Here is a 17947-nt window from a genome sequence, read left to right as displayed (position 1 = left end):
TGGGGTTGTTACTTTTTGTATCATCTCTCTCCATGTTGGTGCTTTTCTTTTCTGTCATTGTTGTAGCTGTTTCTGTCTGCAACCTCCCACCCCTGCCCACTGATTCAAGAGAAGGTCCCTGCCAGGTTCTCCCAAGCAGCACAGGGTCCCTTTGTGTGTGTCTGCTTGTGATGGTGGCTTCCAAACCGAACCTCTGTCTAAGTCCAGCAAATGGGTTGGCTGAACGTCACCAGAGCAGGAGATCACCAGCTGCCCCGGCTCCCAGGAGGAAAGGATGCAGCAGTTAAATGCAGCAGCCCCTTCTCCAGCCCTGGCCCTCGAGGGAAGTGATAGCTCTGCTCCCTGGCTCAGCCCAGTGCTTGGTGCCACAGCATCCCCTCCTTGCTGCCACCTCCCTCCCTGGGCAGCCACTGATCCCATGCTCGCTTTGTGCCCAAGGCCTAAACCCCTGGGCATCCATGCCCTGGCTTCATGTGCAGTGATTGATCCCAAGAGCCACCTTCTTGAGGCGGTGTCTTCCCTGGAGTTGGGAAACCACCTGCAGCCCCCCAGATTTGCTTTCAGCAGGTTCTGGAGCAAGGCTGCCCCATCACCCACCCCAGCCTCACATGTGCAGGGGCAGCACTGGTCTGGGCTGAGCCAGCTGCAACATTTCCATGTCAGCTGCAAATGTGCTGTAAGGGCAGTGTGAGCCAGGGAGTCACCTGGGATGCAGGAAAGCTCTGAGACAGCCTGAAGCCAGCAGTGCTCCTGCTGGGACTGAGAGGTGAGTGCAGGGAACGGGATCCAGTGCAGCCTCCAAAGGTCAAACCCCTCTGGTCAGTTCTGCCCAATATCAATGAACTCAGCAGCAGATTTCTGTAATTGGTGACTGATGGCAGTACTGGTTTATATCTCAGGCGTTGATGATGGCATTTAAACACTAATCTTCCTTCCATGTCCTGGTGAGCCTGAGTTCTTTCCATTCTTCCAGTAAATAGCAATGGAATCCAGAGATCCCTCAATTCAATGCAAGCTTCCTGCAGCAGGCAGGGAGCAGAAGTCTGCTGGAGGTCAGGCCAGGTTTGGCTGATGTTGATGCAGCTTTGCTGATGTGTAGCTTTGCAAGCAGATCTTCTTCTGGTTTTTGCTAGCCAGCACACCAACGATCCTCTCCTAAGCAGAATTAACAGAGGTCAGCTCTTGCTGTAAACAAACCCTGGCATCTCCCTTCCGTGATTGCATTTGACCCTTCTTCAGAGTTGGGTTTCTGGGTTTATTTCCATTCTCCTTCAGATTTCTGGGCTGAAACATCATCCTGGGGCTGCTGCTCTTTATATCCCTGGTCCTTGAGTGCCTTTCCTCAATCTACAAGCACCTCGTTAATTTTAGTGTGTGGCTTTGCAGCCCCAGTTGCTAGGCAGCAGATGTATATAAGCGTCTGAGAAACAAAAAGGACCTGTTCCAAACTTTACATGCAGAGCAATATATTCTGCAGAGCTGAGTCTCTCTTCCCCTCCCCTCACCTTCTTTTCATTTGGTAACCTGCCTCTCTGTCAAGAGGCTCACGCAGGACCTTATGCAGCATGGTTATTTTTGACCCTGTGTTTCCCATTAATACCATCCCGGCCTTGGTGCAGAAGAGGTGGGCAGGGGACTCTGAGCTAATTTGAGATTGCTTGGGTCCCTACCCTGGGGACTTCTCTCTGAAGCAAGCAATGACTTGTCTTTGTCAGGCACAAAGCTCCTCTCCCGATGGTATTCCTAATAATGTTATCTCCAAAGTGGATTCTTGCATAGGTAATCCTCCCAGTTTCACCTCCCCTGATCTCCAGCCATCCTCACTTCTGAGTTTGCTCCTTCCACTCCTTTGTGCCCTTCCCTCGCTGACACCCTGGTCCTCCAGCCCCTCAGTCTTTCCCTCTATAGGACACTATCTGCTCTCTGGATGTAGCATCCTTAGAGCAATATGGACTTCTGAGCTCCTTCGGATCTTCACAATGTGAAGGAAGAGTCCCTTCTCCCACAGCAGGGATTTTGGATGGGATTTCCTTGCATTCCTTACCTGTTTCAGGGGCATGTACCTTGTGAAGCATTTCCAGGCTTTTCCTTTCAATGGCTTTTCCATGTTTCTATCTGTTATGACCAAAGACTTTAAATTAAGTGTCCATTACATGGCTGGCAAGACACTGTTGTCCAGATGTCCAGATCCTAAGGCTGATTGGTCTTTTTTAAACTCTTCATCCCAGCCTAGAGTGGGATGAGTTTTGCTTCCCATGTAGCAGCCAGAAAAAAGATGCCTTGCCCTGTAGGCAGGAAGCTAAGCTGGTGGGACAACCTCTGTCCTCCTGATACAGTGTGTAACTTCCCACAGCCCCATGGGACAGGACCCGAAGTGTGCCAAGAGGTGTTGGAAGAGCCACCCCCGACAGGGGAAAACACAGTGAGGTGAAAAATGGTGTGTGCTTTCCAAGTGGGAGGGGAAAGACAGAATTCTGGTGCTGGGAAGAGATGGGGCCACTGGTGCTGGGGCCACTCATGAGGCAGAGCCCCTCAAGACAGGGTCCTGCCCCACTGCCCGCTGACCCCTGCCACATTTGGGTGCTTGCTGATTTAAATGTATGTCTCCACTAATAGGGGTGAGGAGAGTTCTGAACTCATGGCAGGTTCTCATGGCTTTCCTTAAATTAGGTAGTTCACCTGGCTGCAAGAGGAATGATGTTTTGTTAATCAAACGTTCATTAAAAGCCTCCACTGCTTGATGAAGGTGCAATAAATAAAGATGCCATTAAGCAGCTGGAAAAAAAATGGTAATTGTGTTTTCAATAAATAGCTAGTGTTTCATTAGCACAATTATCACTTATCAGCTGCAGTAAACTTGCTTTCAGACAATTTAAAGGTAAGAAGGGTCCCTTTGAAGGGCTCTCCTCCATCCGAGATCTCCCACCCTGTCCCTGTGAGGAGCAGAGTAGGTGCCCCAGCCCAGCTCTGCCTCATAGCCGCACGCTGCCCTTTGCCCCCTTCCCTGCCCTGTCTCCTGTCTTTCGATGCCCCATTCAGTCCTGCTGTTGAAGCTGAAAATTGAACCCCGCTTCCCCTTCCTCCCCACTCCCTGCCCCCATTTCTCCTTCAGGAGCTCTCCAAGCGCGAGGATGCAAGTGGGCAGCTGAGCTCTATTCAGCTGCCTGTGGACTCGGCGCGGGTAGGTACCCAGCACAGCCCAAGCCTGCTCTGCTTGTCTCTCATGGTGCCTGGTCACACACTGTGATACTGTCCTCATTGTAGAAGCTGTCATTCTTTTGGGTTTTGGAGGTGTTTTGGGGTTTTGTCTTTCCTTTTTGTTGTCCTCATTGTCAAGTCAGCCTTGATTTTAAGTCCCTTCCTCCCCTGAGGGAGTCAGCTAAATTGGCGTGGTTGCTTTGGGGCAGCTGATGTGGCTCCAGCCCTGGCTCTTGCCAGCCCATCTCTGGATGCCTGCCCTGAGGAAGGCTTTCTGTGGGGCTGTCACAGCCCCTCCACAGCACAGACATATCCCTGGGACCACCTAGGGATGCAGGTGGTGATGCTGAGTGCTGGGCAAGACTGCAGCCAGAGGACAGTGCCCAGGAGTGAAGGGACCTGGAATCAAGCCTGTTTGTGGACACGTGTGGGAGAGACCTGTGCTCAGCAGGACAGCAGCAGCAGCACTGTAGCGTGTCCCAGAAAGGCTGCCTGGGATGCTGGGACCTCCAGCCAGATGCTGCATTCCAGCACAGGTCAGGATGTGAGACGGTCCCATTCAGCTCTGAGGAAGCCATGGATCTCTGAGACACAGCACACCCTAAACCTTCCTCTTCTAATGTTGTCTTTCTTTGTCCCACTCCCTTCCTTTCTTGTCCTTGCCAAGAAGTCTGCCTTTTCCCTTAGCCCAAAAGCCCTTCCCGGCGTGTCAGTCCCTGCTGGTACAGGCTGCTGTGGCTGTGATACCAGCTGGCCCAGCTTGACATACCCTTGTTTCCCAGAAGGATTTTAATTCCCTCTTCTCTCACAACCCCTTTTCTATCCAGAAAGGCAAACTGGGAGAGCAAGAACAGGTAATGGGTAGCAGCCTACCTGCAAGATGCTTCCCTGCACCATACTGAGTCTGGCACGTGGTGTTTCGGAGGGGATGCTTCTGCCCTCCAGCCATGGGGTTTGGTGCTGGGGAAGGTGTGGGAGGTCCCCACATAGCTCTGCTTTTCCATCTTGGCACACAGCTCATCATACACCCTAGAACTTTCCTTTGGGCTGTTAAAGAGCACCCCAGGAATACGAATCATATAAAGTTCTTCCTGGTTTTTATTCCTTTTTAAGAAGGCATTAGGGAGAAGAGAGCAATTCCTGGCAACCCCATAGCAGCTGAGCTGGGCACCCCACAGGGCACATACTCAGGGCCAGCTGGAGCTCCTCTGCATGTGGAGACACCACTTGGACTCCAGTGAAGTTCAAGCCAGCCTTTTTCCTTTGCAAGGTGCATTCCTGCCCTTCCCAGTCTGTCTCCTCCTGGATGAGCTTCTGTGAATAGCACAGAATTCCTGGATCCTCAGGAGGGGATGTTTTGAGCCATCACACCCTCTTCTGCCTTAGCAATGAGGCTGAGGATGTCCAGTCCGCCTGGGGAAAAATCCCTGTCACTGACCCCAGGGAAGAGCACTGGGACTCATCCCTCTCGCGTTTTGCTGAACAGAGAGGTACAGGGCATTGGACCTTGGGCCAGATGTCAACTTCTCCTTCCATTCCACTTTGGGGCCCCTCTGGGTTTTTACACAAAACAGGTACCCAAGCACCAAACCTCTGCAGCGCTGGCCAGGGCTCCTGGGGGCACAGCTTAGACTTGGCAAGATTTGCTGTGGCCCCTGGTCTCTCCCAGCTGAAGTGAGGGTCTGCTTGCTTCTCTCATCCCAGCATCCTCCCTTCCTTCCCACCTCTCCTCCCTCATGACGGGGTTTGGTGCCTGGTGCCAGAGCAGTGGTTTCAGCCCCCACCTTGGAGATGGGCATGGCTCTGGCGGGCACCATTGCCTGTCGGGTGGCTCCTGACTATACCACACCCTAAGGCCTTTCTGCAGTGCCAATGGACAGAATCTGTGGGGTGCACAGGGACCTCCCAAATCCACTCCATGCCATGAGGCTGAGCGACAGCCTGGTCACCATGCTGCAAGCGATGGTCAGGGGTCAATCTCTTTCCTTCTAAGGAGGGGCCATGTCAGAGCAGCCAGCTCTGAGCTCTCGCTCAGCCCCCAACCTTTGACATGATGCAGTGGCATTTAAATCCCCGAACCTTCTGCTTCTGTTGTGAGTGGCAGCTGGGAGGGGAACGGCCACCTGTGGCAGTTGTTACCAGGTTCTGGCACCTGGAGCCTCTCTGCACTGCTGGGGCCTCCATCTACACATGCTCATTAGCTGTGCTGGAAAGTTGGGGTCCCTTGTGCCCCTTCCAAATCCTGGGTTGCTTCATCATGGCATCACTAGAAAGAGCCACACAGGGAGTTTTAAACCACATTAGGAGAGATCAGCAGGGTCAGTCTCTGTCCTTCCCTAATATCTGCCCAGTGTGCAATTCCAGCTCCAAAAAATTAAGCAACAGAGGCTTTTCCTGATCCCTTTCTGGCACCGTGTTTGGAGCCAGAGGCAGTCTGTCCTCCTGGTAGGAGATGAATTAGTCTGTGGTATAAATCTGCATGTGTCATTCTGTGAAAGGTGGTGTTGCATCGTGGTCCAAAGTTCTGTGGCGCCGTAGCTGTGGTGTTGGAGATGGGAATCCATTTTTCAGAGGGGTGTCCGTGCACAGTGACCCTTTGCCCCCTTGCTGAAGCCCTCTGTTTTACTCCAGGGGGATGTTTCCAAGTCTGATTCTGAGGGGGAACTCTTTCCTCGCACTCTGGAAGAGGAGGGAGGACTCAAGAACTTACCAAATCCAGTCTGTGAGTATAGCAGCCCTGGCAGGAAGGGCCCTGCCGCAGGAACCTCCCTTGAAAACATGTCCCAGAGGGAACAGCCCTCCTGGAGGGAACAGTGGAGCCCAAGGTGTGGCAGGGTCAGCCAAGGTGTGGGAAGGGATCAGATCATGGACTGCAGACAGAGGCAGACATGATGGCATCTGGGCCACAATCTCCCTGCTGAGCCCAAGGTCTGGACTTTTGAGGCCTCAGTGGATGCAGGTGGAGGAGCCATGGGAAACAAAGGCAAAAGAACCTGGCATGGGCAAGGAGATTCTCAGAATTGGAGCTGGTGGGTGTTGGTTGGAGAGTTGAGGGGCAGCAGATGATAGTCTGCAGCTGCTCCCCTCTCTCATTGGCACCTGGTATCGTTCCTTCTTTATGTCCTCCTGCTCTCCTGCCAGGCTCTATGATGGGCTCTCAGCTCTTCAGAAGGGCTTTCTGGTCCACATCCTCCTGATACTTGAAGGGGATCCATCCCTGCCCAGCTGTTTTGCCTGCCCAAGAGCAGGTTGTAGATGTGCCCCTTGAGATGTGACACCTAAACCCCACCTGTGTCTTGTAGTGTTAGCCCTGAGTGACCACCCAAAGCTGAAGAAGAGTCTGACCCCACCGCTCATCATACACACGGCTGCCACCCCGATGCCCATGCCCAAGAGTGCCATGTTTGGAGACGTGACGCAGGGCTACGAGTCGCACCGGGCCAGCGGCGTCTCCGCGGACCCCGCTGCTTACGAGCTCAAGTCGCCGGTACTCTCCTCGCCCCTCCTGCCGACGCTCGGCGCATGGCCGCTGGTCCTGCGGGGCTGTCTGTCCGCCCCGGCGGGCGCAGCCGCAGCCTGGCACGGGGCGGGTGGCCCGGGCTTGATGGTCTCCCTGTCCTTCCCTCAGCCCAGCGCCCGCAGCTCCCCGCACAGCCCCTGGCGCGCCGGCAGCAGCCGCAACAGTCGCCGCTCCAGCTGGAACAGCATCGGCCGGGCCCCTAGCCTCAAGCGCCGGGGCCAGAGCGGCGAGCGCAGGTCCCTGCTCTCCGGGGAGGGCAAGGAGAGCTCGGAGGAAGGGGAGAGCTCGGAGGAGGAGCGCTCCAGCCGGGCCGGCAGCTTCAACGGCTCCTTGCCCCATCGCATGGAATCGCTGGAAACAAAAAGCTCCTTTGACCTCCAGGACACCTTGCAGGTGCCTTCCCTCTACCGGACCAGCAGTATGCACAGCAGCCGAACCTACCTCTCTGAGCACCAAGACTGCAATGGGAAGACTTCTCCAGGTCTGCTGCTGCACCAGCTCCACCTGGATGACCCCCGACAAGACTGTGATGATGCCGATGATGAAGGTAACATGGTAAGGAAATGCCAAGTGATCACTTTGGGCTTTTTTCCCTTGTCAAAGCAATGTTTATACCTGTTCCAGGAGCGCACAGGGCGGTGCAAAGCAATGGCTTGTTGCAGGGACCAGGTCTCAACATCACCATAAAAACAGACTGGGAGTCGCCCAAAAGAGCACCTGTAGGTCTTTGGGATGTGGATGCCATCAGAAATGGGGTTGGCATCATATTGAGTATTTGCTGCAAGTGTTGGATGGTTCATGATGGAGACGTCTTGGTAAAACTCCCCAGGTTCTACTAAAAGGGCTATCTCTTGTAAATTTGTGCTTTCCTGGGTTTATTTTAGTTCTTTTTTAAAAAGCAAGAAACGCTTCCTGCTCTCTAACCATGATTCAGCTTTGTGCCCCTACACACAGCAGCAATATCTGTTGACACCAACAGGCAATGAAGGGCAGGGTTTGGCTCCCCACCCCCATTAGCCCACAGGTGATTTCAAAAGTTTGCATTCATTTTCATGTGAAAAAGCCAATAAACAGCTCTCTTTCACGGCCCTGGAAAGTACCATTTAGGAAATATTAGGAATTTGGCTGCTTTCCCAAGGTTTTTTGCACAGATGGCAGAATGGGGCTTGAGCTGGCAGCAGGATGGTTGTGGGGACTGTCCCCTTGGGATGTTTTCAGGACAGTGCTGGGGAAGTTTGGGGTGTTCCCAGGTTACCTCTTTGCTTCCCTTTACCTTGTTCTCAGGCTTAAACCCGAAGGGACAGCTCGGTGTCTGCTGATGGACCTCATGGGTTTGGGGCAGAAGCATGTGGTGGTGACTGGGGTGGTACTGAACGCAGGCAATCTGCAGTTTATGGATGTGATTTTACTGTGGTTTGTTGAAGGAAAATGGATTTTAGAGCATGTAAAGGGCTGTGAAAGGCAGCAGTGACTCCAGAGAAGTAACAGGAGGAGGAGTTAATGCTGGCAGAACAGAGTCACTCAGCTGTGACTTGTCATGATCCTATTACATCTCCAGCATGGATCCTCAGCCTGGGATTCTTACCAATTGTCCTAACCTGTTTCTTAATCCTCATAAAATCGAATTTTAAAGAAAAGAAGCAGTAATTATCTCGGGGGAAGCACCATTAAAAGTCATCAGGAGACCACGTTCTTTATTGCTAGCTTGGGATCAGTTTTTATGCTCCAACATCTGCTGCTTTTTCCAACTCACCTGATCCAAATATCCTGCAGGTCCCTTCCTTTCCCCTTGCCAGATCAGAGGCCAGCTGCCCTCCTCATGCTGGGAATGGTATTGTGGGGCATGTCCCTGCTCTCCCGTTGTTTGATGGGGCCTGTCCCTGCTTCCCTGTGCTAAACCAAACGTCTTTTGTGTGCTGAGACCAGGCCATCCAAGGTTAGACCAGAGGTTCCCCACTCCTCTCCCATGCAGTGATCAGAAGTAAATGCCTGGGAAAAAAATAGGCAAGAAAGGGTAAATCAGTCATGACCCAGCTCATGGTGTATCCACAACTGGAACATCTGCAGCTGGTTGTTGCCTTTCCCTGTGCTCTGAAATCTGTCTGCACTGCAAATCACTAAACCAGATGGACTGAAAAATATTGCTTAGATTAGGGAAATGGGTCTCTAGGTTGCAGAGCTTCCCTCTGTGATTCCCTCCTGATGTCTGCGGGGGTGCTTTTCCCCTAAATTAGCCTTGACAAAGTCAGAAAGTTTTTGGGGGGTTTTTTAATGGGAAAAATAAAATTTTAAACTTCCCTACCAGGAAAAGAAGAAAGAACTCAGCTGATACCCAGATCAAAGTCATCTTAAACATGCCCTTCTGTATCAAAGCTCCCCAGCCCTCCTTGCTGGCTGTTTTTGATCACTGCTGTGCAGAAATAAGAGAAAGTGGAAAGGCTCCATGTGGACCATGTGGATCTCCCCAGCTCCCATTATGTTAGTGCTGCTCTCCTGCCTTCAATGAGGCTATTCTGAATTTACATCCCCGCCAGGGGCCAGAATCAGGCCCCTGATAGCTCTTCTCTTACAAAGTTTAAAATCAGGGGACAGAAATCTTGGCTTTCATTGTTGAAGGAATGCAGACAAGAGAAGCTTCATGGAGATTTGCTGCCTGGTTGGGTTCTTGTGGCTGTGACTGAGATCAGGGATCCGTTGGGAGGCCTTCATTTTTCACATCTGCTGGGTGCTTTTGGGTGCTTTCCTACCCAAATTGTGGAACGCTCAGAGCAGAAAGTGAGGGAAAGATTGAATCTGGAACCAAATGGGTACCCTCCTCCCCAAAATCTCACTGCATGTTGCAGTTGTAGCTCTTTTCCCCACTGCCTATGGCACTTTTTTTGTTGTGCTGCGCGGTCCAGATGTCCGCAAACCCTCCCAGCCTGCCCCTGCTGCATTTTAAAACTAAATAATCGGGTCCCAAGCACCTCTGTGCAGCTTCCAGCTTGCCTGGAAATCTGCTGCTGCTTGTAGAATGTTTTTCAGCAGTTCCTCTCCATCTTTGTAATAAATCTTTCATAAATCTCAGCCTCCCCCTTATTCTGAGGAGTGCACCAGTCATCCTTTAATGTCAGCTGCTTTGCATCCTGCTTCAGAAGTACATTAATATTGGAAAGTCCTAAAAACAAAAGGGGCTATTCATCAGCAGCTCTCCTGGCTGCATGCTCAGCAGGCCTGGTTGGCAGGGCAGAGCAGCATTGCTCCGGGCCCTAGGCCCTGCCTGGTGCAGCAGGGGACATTGAGTGGCTGTACCCAAAGAGGTTTTGCCTAAGCCATTGGCAACGGAATTGCAGGGCAGTTTTCTTCTCCCCTCCACATTTTTATTCATCCTGTCCAGGTGTGCTGCAGGAACAAACAGATGTGATTCCAGCCCAGAACTCCTCCATCATTTGAACATAATGGGGCCTGAGCAGCAATCAGCCCAATTGTGAGCAGCCGATGCGTGCCTGGACCTCGCCGAGAAAGCGTGCGAGGGGAGTCAGGCTGGAAATGCTTGGGGTTTGTTTCACAAATATCTTACATTTGGCTCAAATTAACTGAGCTGCACAGTTCTACTGGTGGAAATCTGAAGTAATTCCTCTGATTTTGGATTTCTGTGGATACACTTGGCTCTGTACAGAGCAGCCGGGCTGCTGAGCTGTTCCCGGATGAGCTCTGGTGCTCTGTTACTCTGACATGCTGAGTAAAGAGACATGATGGAAAATCAGTTCTTTCCTTTGTTATCTGGTTTAGCCCATGAACCGCAAGCTGCAAGCCCCAAAATATCTTTGGCATTAAAATTGGACAAAAGGAATATAAAGCAGCATTCTGTGCTGCTGACGCATTACCATTCACTGCAAATCCCTGTGGTAAATATCAGAACTGCTCTCAATAAGAGACACTTCTGGAAACCTTCCAGCTCACAAAGCTGGACCAAGCCTCAGCCATTACTCTGTGTCCAGAAGCTGGGGTAGCCATCGCTGCTTTCACCACAACTTTGAGTGGACACTTGATTTTTCTCCATTTCATTACTTTAGTGAAATCTATGGCTAATTAAACTAACAAGGCTGCTTGAAGGGTAGCGCAGCCCCGTGGCTGCGTGATCTGTTAATTGCAGCTTAGAGGCAAGGGAGCAGCTCTGACTCCTTGCTGTGGAAAAGGGATGTGAAGCAGCCAAGACATGGCCAAAAGTTAGTGGTGTGCTGTCGTGTGGGCTGTGGTCATGTAGAGGGGAAGGGAAGGAGCTGGAGGAGAGGAGCAGAAAGATCCAGCACTTTGTTGGTTGTTTTCATAAGGTGGTTTTTCACGTTCTGAAGGGCTCAGCTCATCACCAAATGCTTCATTAAGGGGACACTACAGTGGCTGCTCCCCAGTGCTAATGAAGCCCCTGGATGTGTGCATGCTGGAACCAAAGGCACTTCCTCCATTCCACTCCATTACCCTAACAGATCCCAGTTTACAGCCCGGAGTACCTCCTGTTCCTAGCAGTTTGGCTCCCTCCTTTTTTCCAGGGCGAAATAAATCAACATGCCTTAGTGCCTGGGTCCAGATGCTCCTGGAGCATGAGCAGCAATGCCTGTGCTATGCTTCACAGCTCCAGTGCTGACTGTGGGCAGAAGAAAGCTTCAAAGAGCCCATGCAGCTGTGTTCCACCTGCATGCACATCCAGCCCAGTTGGTGCTGGGGAATGAAAGCAAGGAGAGGATCCTGCTGATCCTGCAAAGGGAAAGCATTGCAGTGCATTGCACACACTGCGCTCTGCATTTGCCTCCCTGTGAGGAAGGGCTGGAGAGCCCCAGCATGATGGGTGAGATGTTTGCCTGACTTCTGCTGGTTGTCCATGCGCAAGGCACTAGCACTGCAATGTCAATTGGATTAAAGATCCTGACCTCCCCTTTGGAGAGCTATGGATGAGAAGGCGATAAACCTAATCCAGAGGCTGCTGCAGCTGAGATGAGGCCTTCCCTCCACATCCAATTTTCCATGTTTTAAGTTGCCCTGCTGGCCTTAAACGACCTTGCAGACACTCTAAGCCATCAGTCCATGTGGCTGAGGATGCTGTGGTTTCCAGCAGGAATTAATTTGCCAGAGTCGGGTGGCCGGTGCTTATGCAGGTCAGGCTGGCCACGATGTTCCCTGCTGGCTTTATAATCTCCCATCTAATCTCTCCATGCTGAATGAGGGGCAGATGCTCACCATTGCATTTCTGGACCAAATGATTTCCACAGCTTTCCATAGGTGCATTGACACAGGGCTTGGCCCAGCAAGCAGCAGGAATCCTTTCCTATGCTGCCTTTTATACCCTTTGATGTAAGCATTCTATATTCTTACAAAACCCCACCCAAGCAGCAAAAAACCCACAGAAATTCCCCCCAAAACTTAAGAGATTCAGGCAAGCATCTGATGTGTATCTGGAGGCTGGTCAGAGCAGGTTTCCCATTGTCTGTTTTATTTACCATGCCTTTCCTCTTGCTGAGCATGTGCAACTGCAGTCACCACAAAGGGGAAGAAGCAAGACCAAACTCTGTGCGCTCACAGGGCTGGCACGGCCCTCGCCTAACTGTCAGATCTCCTTCCTGTGCCCAACGAACTCTGGTTCTGGGAAGGGCACTTGGAGATGTGCTCAGTGGAAATCAGCCCAGAGTCCCTGCCCCTTACTTGGCAGTTCTGGGGCGTTGTTTGTTAAGAGCTCTCTCTGTTTCCCTCCTGGCATGTTTCTCTTTTCCTCCTAGAGCAAAGGGGCCCGCATGAAAGCCTGGGTGCAGGCACGGCTGCCTGCCTGCTGCCGAGAGAGGGACTCCTGGTCTATCTACATCTTTGCCCCACACTCCAGGTAAGGCAGCTGCGCTCCGGCAGTGGCAGGTGCTGGGCATGGGTGCTGGGCATGGGTGCCAAGCACAGGTGCCCTCGTTGCCACAGCTCACCCTGCCCACCCATCCCAGACAGGTCTCTGTGTCAGTTCACAAAACAACAGCAAAGAGCTGCTGGCTGCAGAGAGCTGCTCTGAGGTGGGTGTGGCCCTGGCATAGGAGTGAACAGCAGAGACCCACAGCATAGGGCATGGCTACAGCTTTATCAGGTTCATTGTTTGCTTTGTCAGTGGTGCCAGAGCTCAGCAAGGCTCTCACTCAATTGATCGTGGACAGTTTGGAGCAAAGGAGAGAGGTGCTGCATTAAGCAGAGAAGTTTGAATTTGTTCCTGCTGCACACTTACAGCACAGCAAAGGACACTCCTTGACCTCTTAAACATGCCTTTTGGCCTGGGCTTCTCTGACCTCCCCCTTGAAGGAAAACCTTCCTCTCCCACAACCCCCAGAGAACATCCTCTCCTTGCCTGCAGGTTCCCAGCTCTATCCTTCCCAAAGCCCAGCGGCACAAGGGCCATCTGGCCTCTGTGCTCTCCTAGGTTTTCCTCTGGCTATGCACCCAGGCTCAGTGAGGGCTTCACTCCTGTGCTGGAGCTGGTGGGCCCTGGGCAGCCCTGGAGTTCATTCATACAAAGATTAGAGATATTTTTTTTTAGAAGCAGACTCTGGGACATGAATTCGGTATTATAAACCCTGGTCAGTGTACAGCCATCTGTCACGATAAATAGCTTCTGTTCCTCTGGTCCGTGTGCTCCCAATCCTTGCAGTCTTGCTGGGGCTATTTCTTCCTTCCTCTGAGCTAAACCTGAGCACTATGGACGGGGCAAGGGGTCGGATGCAAACCTAGCCGTGTGTCTGAGCTGTGGAGGCAGCTGCTCCGTTCCAAGTGACCCAAAGCCCCTTGTGAACATGACCAGGGCTTGAATTTGTAGCTTAATTCTGTAGCTTGGATCCTTTTCTCTTGGTGCCCGTGTCTGCCCGCTGCGCATGGCTCTGCCAAGGAGGGCACTGAGAGATGGTTGCTCATCTGCTTTGCAGCTGGGGTGCTGGACTCCCCTGCCACGTGCTGAGCTGCTCCTCTTCTCCCCAGCGGCTCTGTGTCCACTTTCATTTTTTCTCTTTCTCAGCAGATTCCGACTGATGTGCAGTAAAATCATCACACACAAGATGTTTGATCATGTCGTCTTGGTGATCATCTTCCTCAACTGCATCACCATCGCCATGGAGCGGCCCAAAATTGAGCCTCACAGTGCTGTGAGTGTCCAAGGTTAACAGTTTCCCTTGTGGAGCCAACATCTGTGGCTTGGGCCCTGCTGCTGTGCACTTGGTCTCATTGTTCTTCTCTTTTCTAAATGGGAAGCTGCCAATATCCTCTGCATGTCCTTTGCATTAGGGCCAGCAGCTCTGCTGGTCCCTGCCCAGCCAATGCTACCAAGGTTTCAGCACACTACATGAGCACAACATCTGTCTCAGTTTTCTTCTCTGATCAACCTTCAAACAATTCTATCTCAATACAATGTTTGTTTCTTCCATCTGTTCTCCATGGGCACGTCTGTGTGGTGTGAAGAGAAAGGGGGAAACTGTTCATTTCACTTCTCCTCTCTCCTTTGTGTACCAGCTTTGTTGTGACACAGGAAAGCCTGAGCCGATGCATGCTCTGCGATGCCATCTCCTCTACCCATTTTGTTTTAATTGCCTACACAAGGATTTCTCAAACCAGGCCCTTGCAGCACCAGCATCCATCCACCCAAGGGGCAGAACCATTCCCCTGCTCTTTTATTCTGGCAGGGGTTGTGTCTGAAGCTGGTCTCTTGCTGCTGGATCTGGATTGCAGAGTATTGCTCATATTGCAATCGTTTCGAATCCTGTCATGCTGATGTGGGTGTGTCAGGCTGCTTGGTTTTGAGCATCTTCAATGTAAGACCTCAACACTGAAGTCTTGGCTGCTCTGTGGCTATTTTATGCTTTTCCTAGTTCTCCTCATTGTAACAGTTTGCCCAGCAGTCCCTCCCCTAAATGAATTTATTTTCCTTTGGTTACCACACAGTCGTGAGGCACCAGCTCACAGGTGCAGAGGAGGGTAGGGCTCCCTACCAGCTGGTCTAGCAGGAGGAATTCACCCTGCTTTTCCCCAGATGGGGCACCTGAGAGTGTCCTTTGAAGTCCCAAAGCTTCTTTGGAGCTCCTTGCTGTGTCCTCTGAGAGTCAGCATTCTCCATGACTGGCTCTGAAAGAAAGCAATTACACAGTGATGGAGGGAATGGGTGAAGTGCCTGGGTCAGAGGAGCCCACAGTGCTCTGTGTGTGAGAAGGGTGAGCTATGGAGTCCCCAGGCACTGGTGAAGTGCAGAGAAGAAAGGGGGCAGGGACTGGCGTGAGGTTCATCAGTACAAGGTTATAACCAAGGAAACCGAAAAGGGTCACCTAAGGCTGAAACTGAGCTGGACCCAGATCTGGAGAGGAGAAGGGGGATGCTGGGCAGTGAGGCAGGGATCTGGGAAGCATGGGCCTTGCCCATGCTGATGGAGCTGTCATCTGGAAACAGTCTGAGTTAGTTTTAGCTTGAGTTGTTTAGAATAATTGTGCTTTGCTTCCCTGTGCTGGGGACTTTCTAGCTGCTTCAAGCAAGTTCCCTTTTCCTGCCCCAGTTTCAGCTGGCTGATGGGGTTGGGAGCTGCTGTTGGTAGCCAAGGCTCTCCCTGTGGCAGCCTGTATGGTCAGGCTGGGGAGAATGACCCTTCCCGACCCTTCCCCAGCCTCTCCCTAGCCTACTGCTGCCTCATGTCCAGCTCCATGAGCAAGTCCTTTCTCTTTTTCTGCCTGCCCCTTCACAGCAGCCTTTTGTGTGGTAGCTGCTAAAGTCCAGAGATGGTTCCTATCACAGCTCAGACAATCACTGTGCAGCAATAGGAGCTAATTAATTATGGAGCCAGCATGGAAATGAGCTGCTCTGTGATTCCTGAGTCACTTTCAGTAAATCATGATCTGGCAAGCAAGCGAGTTGCCAAGGTGTTTTGTCTTGCTTAAACTGCATCTTGTTTTGAGTGAGAGATCTACATCTCTTACAGGGCTGCTCTGTATGGAGAGCAGAAATAAATCCAGGATTGTCATCAGCAGATCTGGGGCTGAGCTGGGGCTGGCTCTGCTACACACATACATGCCCTCCGTGCACACACATCATCTCCAGCCTCCACCTTCTGCTGCCTGTTTTCAGTGCAGGCAGGCAGAGATTGTTCAGGGATTAGGGAAAAGAGTAATTTATTTAATGATCACCATTAAAAGGAGAGGGTTCTGCTCAGTACAGATAGGAAGGAGTCCATGGTCTCATCTGTAATCACTGGCAGCTCCTGCGGAGCAGTGGCAGTTAGGACACATGGTCAGGTAGAGAGCACAGGGGATGGGGAGATGAGGCTCTTGGGCTTCACACCCAGCCCCAGCCTGTGGCTTTGGACGAGTGACTCAACTATTGGGCTCATGTCTCAGCTGGCACAATCCCCAGAGCTTGGCTGGCCTTGGTGGAGCTGCAACAACTCGTGTCAGGAGCACCTTGGTGTCCCAGGCTCTGCCAGCCTCGCGGACTCGGTCTCAGTTTTGGGAGAACTGGGAGCTCAGGGATGTTTACAGTGTGCAGGAATGGCCATGGGCGAGGGGCTGGGAGAGAGCTCTCAGGTGTGCTCCAAGTGGGGAGCTCACAGTGTTCCTGCTGAGGGGGGAGGGTCTGGGGCACATGGGAGTCTGGGGGCAGATGGAAGGCTTTAGGGGCAGATAGGGGGTTTGAAGGCAGATGGTGAGGGCTGGGGCCAGGTGGGGAGTTGGGGTTAGATAAAGGGGTGGGAGTTGTGTGGGTGGCTGCCCCTGTCCATGGTGCTGACCGTGTCCAGGAGCGGCCAAGCATACTTGTCCAAATATTTGGGTTTCCCCCCTCTGTGAGTGACCAGCCCAGGCCTGGTTTCAGCACAGAAGCTGAACAGTTAGCAGCCACCCAGACATGCACAGGGAGCTGCACAGCTGTTGAGAGCTGGACATAAAACATTGTCTCCCTTTCTTTTACATAGGAACGGGTTTTCCTTACACTCTCCAACTACATCTTCACGGTGATCTTCCTGACTGAGATGACAGTTAAGGTAACTGGAGCTGGAGTGTGACCTGCCTGAGTTCTGTTAACGGGATTTTGTTAGGGTGGACTGGCAACACTGCTAGATCTACTGGTTGTGAGCAAGGTTCTCCTGAATCATATCCAAATACCCACCAAAGGCCTTATTCTGAGCACGTTTTGCTCTTGATTCACACCATTATATGAGTAGTGGAATCCTTCAGTTCAGCAATCCTCCCCCTATTCAGTAAAGCTCTTGAGCACATCCTTAACTCCAGCCGTGCATGTAAGTCTCATTGTCTTCCACACCCAATTGTCCTCAACAGCCTAAGCAGCTCTGTGCTTTCCTGAGGAGGGGAAACTTGAGCACATTGGAACACTCTGCTGCATCTGAGGCAGGAGGCTCAGAAGCCCATTGTCATGAATCTGTCTTGTGCAATTCATAATCATCTCATGGGACAATTGATCTTTCTTTGCAAAGTTTCTCTGTTTTCTTTATTTGCAAAGCTTGTAACTGATTGCTTTGGGTCAGCCACTCTGAACCTTTACTCCAGCAGTCAAGAGAGGAATAAAAGACAATCCAGATTCTCATGGCAGGGCTAAGCGTGGTAGGAGCTGTTCACACAGCTATGTTTAGCTGCATTAAAAATACATCAGCTGTAAGGGACAATCTGGGATGTTTCTGCAGAGGTATTTTTACAACCCCAGCAATATAACACTTTGCTGATTTGTCTAATTAGGCTTCTATCCTGGGAAGTCAGCGGACGCGCAGGCTGGTATCTGTAAATAATGCCTTCTCAGCAGGATGCTAACTGGGAGAAGCATGCTGGATGTGGTAGTCAGAATTTGTTGCAACTTGGTGTCCGGGCAGGTGGTGGCACTTGGCTTGTGTTTTGGGGAGAAAGCCTACTTGAAAAGCAGCTGGAACGTGCTGGATGGGCTGCTGGTTCTCATCTCTGTCATCGACATCCTGGTCTCAATGGTGTCAGACAGCGGCACGAAGATCCTGGGCATGCTGCGGGTTTTGAGGCTGCTGCGGACTCTGCGGCCCTTGAGGTAAGCAGGGGAGGAGTGCAGAGCATGTGCCAGAGGGGCAGCAGAGCCTCTCCTGCAAGCAGCAGCACTTGTGCAGTAGAAGGGGAAGGCGAGACAAGGGCAGTGCCTCTTGCCAGTGCTGTGCCCAGCCTCCGGCTGCCCCACAGCCCACCAGTGTCTGCAGGTCCTGCAGAGCCCTGAGGACCTCTGGGCACT

General features: G+C 51.9%; 1 protein-coding gene across 1 annotated transcript in view; it reads left to right on the top strand.

Moving 5' to 3' along the window:
• CACNA1G (calcium voltage-gated channel subunit alpha1 G) overlaps positions 1 to 17947 on the top strand; it is a 130215-nt gene that overhangs the window by 74273 nt on the left and 37995 nt on the right. Inside the window, exons 15-22 of the mRNA XM_054393724.1 lie at positions 3113 to 3181; positions 4026 to 4052; positions 5830 to 5920; positions 6501 to 7273; positions 12469 to 12569; positions 13734 to 13857; positions 16659 to 16727; positions 17568 to 17752. Coding sequence (XP_054249699.1) covers positions 3113 to 3181; positions 4026 to 4052; positions 5830 to 5920; positions 6501 to 7273; positions 12469 to 12569; positions 13734 to 13857; positions 16659 to 16727; positions 17568 to 17752 — 1439 coding nt within the window. The remainder of the gene's footprint in view (positions 1 to 3112; positions 3182 to 4025; positions 4053 to 5829; positions 5921 to 6500; positions 7274 to 12468; positions 12570 to 13733; positions 13858 to 16658; positions 16728 to 17567; positions 17753 to 17947) is intronic.

This window comes from Indicator indicator, chromosome 29, assembly GCF_027791375.1.
Source record: "Indicator indicator isolate 239-I01 chromosome 29, UM_Iind_1.1, whole genome shotgun sequence".
NCBI lineage: Eukaryota > Metazoa > Chordata > Aves > Piciformes > Indicatoridae > Indicator > Indicator indicator.
Note: the sequence above shows the minus strand (reverse complement) of the source record. Positions and strands in the feature narration are given on the sequence as shown.